Raw genomic sequence first — 11,021 nt, 5'->3', positions numbered from 1 at the left:
TTTTTTTTTTTTTTTTTTTTTTTTAAGTGCAAGAATTCGATTTGACTTTCCCGAGTTTCAAAGTGAATTAGTTATCCGGACTTCAAGTAAACAAGATTGTACCTTGGTTCTGAGACATCTCGTGCGTTAACATTCTCAACGGCGAAACATGTTCCGCTATTCATGCTATTCGAATTTTCTGAGTTCGGCGAAATATGTTCCGTGCAATTGGTTAAAAAAAAAAAAAAATAAATAAATAAACGACAAAGCCAAAGTTAACGGGCATCGACACACTCACTTTATGCACCGATCAAACTCGCAACTCTTGCGACAGAGTTATGAGAGAGATTCACGCTAATCTTTTTTTTTTTTTTTTTTTTTTACACAGGACACAACACAGCTCAGGCCGGTCTTTCCCGCTGTTTCGCGGAGAAATAGTCTATTAGGTATTTTAAGCAGGACAGGAGTCTGCTCACCATATTACAGTATGGAGAGATGATCGAGCGGTCGAGTGTGTCTGGCGTTCTACAGGTTCCAAAGTCATTCTGACAGAGTCGCTCGTACAGTAAATCTCTTAAAGTAACTTTGGAAGGATTCGCACAGCGAACTGGATACTTTAGTTACACAGAATGCGGCCGGACACCTCTGCCTGCCTCTGTTGCGGGGGTCGATTGGTAAGACGATTTCCAGCCAAAATCCAATTTCTGTAGACTTGAATTCAATCTCCGACTCTGCAAGTTTGACTGGCACATAATAATAAGCATTATCATGTACATACTAATAAAGAAAGAGTGTGTGAGAGTGTGAGAACAGATTAACACAATAAACAAAAATAAATATTACATTCAGTTCGTCGTCTATTTACAGTCGTTTTCCGAGTTCTTTTTTTTTTTTTATCTTTGTATTATAAAGCAGCAACATTTGTAACTTTGGCTTAATCAAGTGATTTATGCAGAAAAAAAAAAAAGAAAAAAAACAAACAAACAAACCGCACTACCATACAAAGATATTAATGCGGTGAAAGGGAACGGCAAAAAATTCTCCCTAGTACTTACAAAATGATAGCTTCAGAATTGAGAAGAAAAAAAAGAAAGAATTTCATCTCTCTCGCAATATCAGATTCCATGGATTTTCTGAAGTCGGATTTGTCTCTTTGTTCTTCTCAATTAAAATTTCAATCTCAATTAAAACGACATAAATCACTTCGGACGAGCGAACTCAGCCTAGTTCGAGAGAGCCAGCTAGAAAGGGAGATGTTTCTTTCGTACGTGTTTTCTGAGAAGTTCGTTGAAAAATAAAAACTTGCAAAAAACACGCGTGAGTCAAACGTACAAAAAAAANAAAAAAAAAAAAACAAAAAAAATGGAGTCTTATCTGATGAGGCAAGGCAAAGGGAATGGAAAAAGAACTTCTTATCTGGAATTCGTTATCTGTAATTTGTATGTATTCTCTGATCTGTGTTTTTTTATATTAAAAAGTTTATATAAATTTCACGTCCGTGTGCGCATGATGTGAAGCAACATATTTCGCGCTAGTTCCATGCTATTTGCGTAACCATCTTATGTTCTGCAGTGCCAATCGTTCTGAAAACATCAGTCAACGAACAATATCACGTGTGGTGTTAGATGACAATATCTCGCTGTTACAGCCATTAACATTGTAAAACAGCGCAGAGAGAGAGAGAAAAAAAAAACAATAGACCACGAATCAAAGGTCGCGATAATCTCGCCGATTTCAAAAAGGTTTCCGACGTTGCGGATAAAAAAAAAAAAAACGCGATCCTCTTCTAACACGGAGGATCAAGTATCCGCAACGTCGAAATCAGAACTTTAAGTGAAACTATAAACTAACGCGTTGCAATCTCTGTTTGTTTGCAATAATTAAAAATGAAATGTGAAGCCGTTGCGAGACACAAAGAGGAAGAGAGAAACAGACTCGACAATTACACAGAAAGGTTACAACCAACGAGTAAAGAAATTTGTTGCGGTCGAAAAACCGAAAGAAAATCGAGACAGCGACGTTACTGCTGGTTCACTGCTCAATTAACATACGACACGAACAAGGCGGTGGAGAAATGAGAGAAATCATGTAAATTAAATGTAATTTGTATAAAAATTCTTTGAAGAGTGCCAAATATACAATATACATATACATATATATATATATATATATATATGAATGTTACTTTGTGAATGATTTTAAGTTCCGATATATGGTTTCGACGATACAGTGCAACTTCTATGAGAATCAGTATCTGAAACAAAAACAAATTAAATAATAACAATCAGTTGGAGTTTATCGAAAATTTAAAAATCCGGAATAGAGTGATCTACGATACACAGTTTGATATACAAATACTGTCTTTCGAAAGAGATTGCACCATATCGATTAAACAAGAAGATACAAGGTATAATCAGGGTCGTTTGAAGGGGGGAGGAGGGTGGAGGATGGAGAATATCGCAGACTCTACCTGTGAATATATCGGCAATCGAACTCCGGAGAGTCCGAGGCGCGCGCACAACGGTGGCTGTAAAGACGAGCGAGAGAGCGCGCCATTACGCGTTCCGAATCGAGATATTTTGGCGTGTTGTTGGTTGAGCGGAGCGGAAACGCGCAGGAAGCCAGCGAAGAGAGAGCGCGCATCCGATCGTACCCGGATCGAAGTTTGTTCTTTTTTTTTTTTTTGTTTTCGTGGCGCGAGATAGAGGAGACGGGATGGGGAGCTTTTTCTTGTATAAGAGGGATCGTTGCTTGAGGCGAAAGGACACGCCGCGAAAGAGAGTCAAAGAGAGCGGTGTGATGCAATCAAACACGTAACACACGTCGGTTTTTTTTTGTGAATTTCACAAATACATTGTCATTGATATTATTACATTTTTTTTCTCATATTCATCATCATATTATTATTATAATTTATATAGTATATGTAATGAAAACACTTTCGTTCTCGACAAAAAAAGAAAAGGCGTAAAGAGGAAAGAAGAAAAAAGGACTTACACAGCAAGTATCTACGCTTGAAAAAATGGAATTGCGATTATTACAACACCGTCTTTTTTTTCTGTTTTAGGTCAGAGTTAATTCTACGTTAATAAAATGATTACGGTACTATATACGCTAAGCATAAATGTTCGGTCACTTGGATTTTTTTTTTGTTTTTTTGTTTTTTTTCCATACAGAATCGGCGCATCCTACCGGGTCCTACGTCGAATTTATAATTCTTTCTTTTTTTTCTTTTTTTTACTGAGAGAGTGTGAGAGAGAGAAAGAAGTGAGAAAATTTTTCTAAACGGTCGAACCCGCATTAATCCCATTATACATTTTGAAAAGGGGAAAAAAGAAAAATTTCGCACGTTTTCTTGCAAATACGACGCCTACGTTCTTTCGCGAATATACTAAATGTCTACTAAATGTGAAACCGCAACTTCAGTAATAATCTATATAGATTTATACGTTTTGTTTTTTTCTATACAAAATATCTATTTAAAAAATAATAGGATATTGCTCATCCAAACGACAGTAGATTCGACCGTCTCGGAAAATATATACGATCTGCGCTCAATTTGTTTTTCGTCTTCTTTTCAATCGTACGTTCGAAAATTAAAGCTAAAGTTCTCGCTCAGAAGATACTACAAGTTTTTCGCATAATTTTTTTTCAATTTTACCCTTCACGGTAGAGACCGTGTCGCGGTTTGTTTTCGCCGATAAGGAGTGATCTGGTGAACAATTCCGACCGAGATACACATGAAGGCGGACAAAATCGTCTGAACGCGAACAAATCCCGCGACGCATCCCTGGTACAATTCATTCTCGCATTTCATTTTTTTTTTTTTTTTTTTTTAAATTTTTTATTCCAGACGACGAATTATATACGTCGGTAATAAGAATCTGGCAATAATAAAGATTTGGGCGCTATGATCCGGCGGAAGATCTCACACTCATTCGGCACAGCAAAACAATGACGACAGAGAGAACTCGGTTCTTCGACTGATCTACAGATTTAAAAATCACGAGTTGTACGTGTAGTACAACCACGCAATAATCGTCGTACGCGGGGGGGGCGGGAGGGATGATGATTGGTAACAAGCTTTATGAACAATCTGTCGATATTTGAACGCCTTACTTACGCACTATAAATCGGTTAGAATTCGTCTCTCGATACGTCTCTCGCGACGAAATGTGACGCGTACGCGCGCGACACGAGTCCCTATCGCGTTGCGCAAAGACTTTGGGCAGCGACTGGAAGATCGCTGAGACTTTTTTTAACGATTCATTCTCGAAATACTTCGACAAACTGTCTCTTTCCTTTTCTCTTCTTCACACGGTTCTCCATGGGTGAGAACGAAGACGGTCCCGAGATGTTTCGAGATTGATCGTTTCAAGTCTCACGTGATCTTCCATCGCTGCACAAACGATGGGAGAAGACACGGTATGACGCGTCATCGTCACGGAAACAGTGATCGTGTCGCCGCGGAATAAATTCTCCACCGGAACACTCGTCGATTCGACCAATCCATTTTTCGAAAAAGTTGCGATTTAAAAAGTCGAACGTCGATAAATCCGTCTTCAATCGAGTGAAAAGTTGTTTGCGAACTTGAAAAATAGGAGATCCATCAAGTGAAAATTTGTTTTTTTTTGTCGCAAACCAAAAAAAAAAAAAACCAAAAAACAAATTTTGGTTTCGAGAACCTGGATCGAGGAGTCTTCGCGGTGGAGCTACACTACACATCGAGTTCTTAGGGTAACTCTAATTCTGATCCTTTGTACAAATGTAAAACGAGAACGAAGGAGTGTGTGATCTAAGAGAAGGTGTTGAGAAGATAAAGGGAGAGGGAGAGAGAGAGAAAGAGATTTATATATAACGGTTCAAAAACAACGAGAGGTATACACAAATCGAGGGAAAATCGGTTAAGCGAGAGAGTCTCGGAAAGATCGAGGAGTCGAGGACGGGCAAAACAGGGGGGAGGGGGGATAAATTTTTTCGTGAGATAATTCTCGTAAATTTTTCTGCGAGTATCCGCTACTTGTGTGGCTTGGCTGTATATTTTCGTTTTGGTGTCGCTCTATTATTATTATTATTATTATTTTTGTCTCCGATTTTTGGCTCGTATAAACAGATCGCAGGGTAGCACATATTTCACGTAGAGCGGGCGGCAGATCTTCACGCGTGCAGTTCGCAAGACGGCCAAGACTGTATCTCGTTTTCCGAGGCTTCCTGCTAGCGACAGACAGACCCGACGGACCGACGACCGACACAGAGACCGATCCGAGCCCGACGCGACGATTTAGTATGGTGCGAACCGGCGCGACGGCGATGGCCCTCGTAATCCCGGTCTGGTAATCAAAATTAAGCCACGTCAGTCACACGAGATCGACGGACAAAAAACACGGATAATAGAAGAAAAGAAAAAAAAAAAAATGAAAAAAAGCAAATTGAAAAATTTAAAGCTATGATATATATAATACATATATATATTATATATATATATATACACATTTATGTGACATAAGATCTAAAAACGGAAGAAAGAAATTGTAGAGTGTAACAGTACGTAGAGTGAATATGATCGATCGTGACTAATACGTAGCAAGGAAAAAAGATTTAAAAAAATGAGAGAAAAGGGGAATCAGCAACTCGAAGAATACCTCGTTTTTCTCGCTAACGGTTCTTTTTTTTTTTTTTTTTTTGTTCTCGAACCATACTAGAAAAATATTTCGCGCTAAAAAATACTCGTTCTCTTCCGGAGCACTCTTCTTTATGAAAGATCGTATTTCTTAATTATCACATAAACTTTGTTCTTTTGACAAACAAAGGCAATGTTTTTTTTTTCAAGGGTGCGATTTTCAACAAGTGTACATATTGTGACAAATATATCTTATACAAAAAATTCTTCCTGATGAGTTGTTAAAGCAAAGCAAGACAACGTTAACTGAAGCGACTGACTTGTGTTTGAAAAATAATAATAAAAAAAAAAAAACCAAAAAACCCAAAACAGAAAAAAAAAAAAAGAAAAAAACAAAACTGAAGACATTGCTTTAGAAATGATCGTAACATAAAGAAGAGGGCGGCTTATTTTACTGAATAATAAATCGCGAATTGGATTTCAAATCCGGGCGGTATCGTGACCCAGTGTCACTTCACTCTACTTACCTACGCTCTTCAAACGAATCTCGGCTGAAGTCCTCGTACATGCCTCTACTATAACAGCGGTATAATAAATAATCGAATCTACTATTGAGATCAGATCAACATATACCATTTTACTGGCTCCCTTGTCCAAGGCTTAACTTTGTGAATTAGTCCCTGTACATACATAATCACGTGCAAAGAGGAAACAAGAGTCGCGTGCCTCGCCTAATATGACTGTCGAGTTTTTTTTTTTTTGGGATCGGGACGGAAAGTATTTCATGCCTACTTCGAAAGAGTTCAGGACAAACCAATCTGGAGAAAACAGATTACACTGTCAACTTTTCCACAAGGATTTCCTGTCTCTTTACTCTTGCGTCGACAACCAACACCGCACATGTACAATAGTAGTGCGTACAACAACCTGGACTTTCGACATGTTCGTGAAGGAAAATTAAGTCTTGTTTGCGTCGTAAGACACACTTTCAAGAGAAATGTTTCATTAATACGTGCACACGCTCAAAGCTACAAGGACCTACGAAACAGTGCACGAAGCAACAATTAAATCGCTATCTGTACAACTTTGAACGATCGACAAACAATTCGATGGGAAACGAAACGGCCAGTGAAGAGAACATGTGGGATATGTAAACTAGTCATATGAGGCAGGCAGCGGTAGAGAGAGAGAGACTGGATTTTTAACCCATGCGACTTGCAAATTTATAGCTTCGCCAAAAGAAAAACAAAAAAACAACGAATGTATTATTTGCAACAAATTAAGTCATTTGCAGCCCAGGCTGGGATTTTACGGGGGGTAAAACGAGGGTAGTGAGAGAGAGGTAACGTGCAACAACAAATTCAATTATTTAGAGAAAAACTGGAGAGATATTCAATCAATTCTGGTTTCTATTTGAACGTATTTACGAATGGATTTACATACATGAAACGCTTTGAACCTCGTGAGTAGAAGTCAGCTTCAAGAACTATGGATCGTAATTTCGAAAACACAAAAATATATGTATATATGTACATTAAAAAAAACAAACAAACAAACAAACAGAAATGAAAATTACTTCGTTGCCCTTTTCGCGAATTTTTAACTTGGCCAAATCTGCGATAATCTGCGTTGAAAAAACCACGAAACTCGAACGACAAACTTTTTTTCTCTCTGACACGATTTCAGTTTGTGGCGTTGTGGACGTTTTATATATTTACAAAAATTATAAAATTTAACACAATTTGTTTTTAAATATTTAATTAGACAAAAAGCGTCACGTTCAAAACAAAATATTATTGATTTTTATACAATTTTAGAACACAATTTAAACAAAATATTAATTTTCATACAACTATTTGGACATAATTTCAATCACACGAAGTTACATGATAGCAAAAAAAAAAAAAAAAAAATCTAAAAAAAGGAAAAAGAAACAGGTACTCGACGACACGTGTGAATTATAAATTGAAGAACTGATATATCTTATCACATTTTTTGCAACACATTGTAAACAAAAGTAAAACTGTATCTTGATTTGTTTGTACTTTTTAAAAATCACTTTATTGTTGGATACGCAAGTAGTGCTCCAAATTAACAAACATGTCTTCGTATGTAACAAAAGATAAATATGTTGTGAAATCGAATTTGTTTTAATCGAATCGAATGTTACTTGCGTGAAGCTTTATGTTTCTAAGCCTCTGAAACAATTGTCTTGAACTATTATAGATTAGATATCGTGTGAGGCAGAACAAACTTACGAAACTTACTGGTCCAATTCGTCTGAAGAGCTGGTTTCTACTTACGAAACGTTTCAAAGACAATCGATTCAATGCGCCATTTTCCAAAATCGCGCCAGTCCTGTTTCTTTTTGTTTTGTTTTGCTCTATCTACATTTGTGCGCGAGTTTCGTTTTAAAAATTGCAGATCGCATCCTGGCTCGCGGTAGAGTGATCGAGAGAAATTTAGTTCGCATTCTGTAGGAACGTTTCTTCATCCCAGGCCTCCGCGCCACTCCCGGCTATGTGATGTGCGTAATAGGGAGCGCTTGAAACACAAAGGATTCAGTGAGAGACATACAGGCCAATCTCGCAGTTAATGCCATGGATCAAGAGAGTCTATGAACTAGGACATCCCTAGAAGAGCAGTCGACATGTTCAAGGCACAGTCAGTCGAGACCCGGCACAACAAAAGTTAGAAAAAAAATTTAAAAAAAATAAAAAAAATAAATTAAAAAAAGAAAAAAAGAAAAAGAAATAAGATTTCGAGACCACCACAGACGACGCAAGACACAACGTGAATGACGTAGGCGCGCGGCTGCTGTGTTTTGTCTGACGCGGATATCATTGTTGTTTGCAGCGACAAGAACGAGGCGTGACTACTCGCTAACAAAATGAGTCAAAAGACTTACTCTTGTACAACTTGAACGTTGACCCGGGACTGTCTCTCTAGGGTTGCCCGCGTTCATGGACAAAGATGGTACGCCTGAGGTGCACTGAAATTTAGAATGTACAGAAACGTCCAAGCGTCATACAAATTAACATTTCACTACGACGGAGTCTGCACTCATGTGGGCGTCGGGTCGACACTTGTACGTGTTGTGAAATTATCAATTTTAAAAGTTTTCAAAGAGTGACACGTGAAAAAGTAATAATATTGCAGATAGGCGATATAACGATCATGCGTTGTGTCGCGCAAGTAACATTTGTCTCGAGAAAGAGAGATAGAGAGAAGTCCCGTTATAAACATCCGACAGCAAAAAAGATTAAGAGAATACAAACCGAAGATTGTAAAAAAGAATATGCAGTTAACGAAAAAAGAGCGAAAAGGGCAAAAGATTTGTTTTGCAATGAAGTCGAGGCGTGTGTGTGTGTGTATGTGTGTGAACATTGTCGAATCTCGCGGTCACGCGCAAGCATATCGAGACTCGACGCACATTCACTCTATTCTGTAGGATAAAAAAAAAAAAAATTAAGGAGACGTGTGTTTTAAGAGGAAGAGATACAAATCGAGAAGTCTACGTGTAGTAGAGAGAAAATGTAATGCGACAAAATTAAAAAAACATGTCGACGAGTCACCGAAACCCCAATTCGCATGAGCTGTTAATCCAGCCTGGAACGTTCACAATGTTAAGTCGGACGATTGGGCAGTGTCGGTACGCCGAGAGTACCTACTCACCTGAACCGGCCGTTGTTGCCACTTGGAGGGGGTGATCGGCGGCTGAACATACCGTACTCGTTACCACGGGAGAAGCCAGTGTCACGCATGGATCCCATACCTAGAGGAGGCATAGGAGACATTGGATCTCGTCTTGCAGGTGGCATTGACATTGGTGGATAGTCAGGCCCACACATGGGATTTCCCATGTCGGGCCCTGTCATACCAGTAAACCGCCTTTCGTAAAGATCCCTGGTGTCCTCGAAGCCCCGTCTGTCGTAGTAGCTCTCATAGTCCTGAAACAAGCAAAATTTTGAAAGATTAATAACGCGAAATAGCACGTGAAGATGATTGATTGCCTACTCGTTACTTGTTATCAAGAACATTGGTGTAACGGATGATCAGTAAGTTCGTAATAAGACAAAAGTGCAACTTTCATTAAGCAGAAAACGAACTTACTCCAAAGCGGCCACCACCCATGAGCCTGTCCCGAAGGAACGGTGGTGGTGGAGGCGGCGGATAAGGATCACGTCCGAACATCCTGTCCCTATATCCATTTCTGTCGGGACCGCCTCCCATTCCGCCCTTGGGACATTCTTTAGACCAGTGACCGCCTCGTCCACATCGATAGCATTGCTCCGGATCGCCCATTCCTGGCCTCTGTCTCACTCTGCTCGTAGAAATCTGCACTTTCATTGGCTGTCCATCCACGATCTGTCCGTTGAGCTCCTTGATAGCCTCGTTAACGTCGCCCGCGGCCTCGAGGTGAACAAAACCGTAGTTTCGTACGATGTCACACTCGACAACCGTGCCATACTTGGCGAACAGTTCCCGTACTTGCGGCGCCTTTGTGTTATCTGTAAGATTACCGACGAAGATTTTCGTGGTGGGAGTATTGGGACCCTTACGACTCTTTGCCGCTTCACACTTTATTGGCTGTCCGTGAACCATGTGTCCATTCAGATTTTGAATCGCATTCCTTCCAGCTTCCTCATTTTCCATATGCTGTGCATCACAAGAAAAGAACATTTGTAATTTTGCTCGAGACAATGAATTAACTCAAAAAAAAGATTACTCACCACAAAGCCATAATTCTTTACCACATCGCATTCCACAACTTTGCCATACTTCTCAAACAGCGGCTTGATGTCTCCGTTCGAGGTCTTATCGGCTAAATTACCAATGAAGATTTTGAACGTGCCAACACTGCTAAAACCCGGCATTTTTCAGCGTTTTCCTAAATGTCACAAAAAGAAAACAAAAAACACGCACTTAAACCTCTTGTTTTCACCGCGTTGAAATTTGATTTCAGCACAAAGCTTGCGAATCTACGGTTTATTTTATCGGCTACCGTTGGATCTCCAATATTCATTTAATCCACATGCCAGCTATTTGATTACTTAGCACATTCATATAATTATCATATTTAAGCCGCTACAGAAGCTTTTATGCATTTTAATCTAGAAACTAGCGCCACACAGCGCCAAGATGCTAGAGCACAATTATCATAGTCGACACAATATCGACGCATATAGAGAGAGAAGCGATATACAAAGTTCTTCCAGAACGAACTAAGCGATAAAAAAAAAAAAAATCTTCCTCAAGAATTTTATTTCGATAAAATTTTCATGCGTTTGTTACGCCGTTCTACGACTTACGCCCTACGAGATGGCGCTTTTCGAGAACTATAGTGGGGAAACAAAAAAAAAAAAAAAAAAAAAAAAAGTAGAAAAAACGCGATTGTTTGCCGGAGAGACGCTTCCCTTCC

At 39.1% G+C, this 11,021-nt stretch overlaps 1 protein-coding gene across 24 annotated transcripts in view; it reads right to left on the bottom strand.

Moving 5' to 3' along the window:
* The window catches only part of LOC109855526 (RNA-binding protein lark), a 16,018-nt gene that overhangs the window by 2,503 nt on the left and 2,494 nt on the right, over positions 1 to 11,021 (bottom strand). For 2 of the 24 annotated variants that reach the window (XR_002250307.1, XM_020429889.1), the window contains exons 2-6: positions 10,333 to 10,490; positions 9,713 to 10,258; positions 9,480 to 9,549; positions 9,275 to 9,374; positions 6,127 to 6,174 (exon numbers count right to left, since the gene is read on the bottom strand). Coding sequence is in view for 12 of the 24 variants with exons in the window: in XM_020429889.1 (XP_020285478.1) it covers positions 6,127 to 6,174; positions 9,275 to 9,374; positions 9,480 to 9,549; positions 9,713 to 10,258; positions 10,333 to 10,476 (908 nt within the window). In the remaining 12 variants the exon portion in view is untranslated. Of the gene's footprint in view, positions 1 to 455; positions 723 to 1,052; positions 1,563 to 2,211; positions 2,234 to 3,057; positions 5,310 to 6,126; positions 6,175 to 7,512; positions 8,144 to 8,507; positions 8,592 to 9,274; positions 9,550 to 9,712; positions 10,259 to 10,332; positions 10,491 to 11,021 lie in introns of those variants that run through there. The other 22 variants (XR_002250315.1, XM_020429896.1, XR_002250304.1 and 19 more) reach the window with 21 other exon arrangements.

This window comes from Pseudomyrmex gracilis, unplaced genomic scaffold, assembly GCF_002006095.1.
Source record: "Pseudomyrmex gracilis isolate BER0280 unplaced genomic scaffold, ASM200609v1 scaffold_91, whole genome shotgun sequence".
NCBI lineage: Eukaryota > Metazoa > Arthropoda > Insecta > Hymenoptera > Formicidae > Pseudomyrmex > Pseudomyrmex gracilis.
This window is presented reverse-complemented; position numbering and strand designations above follow the sequence as displayed.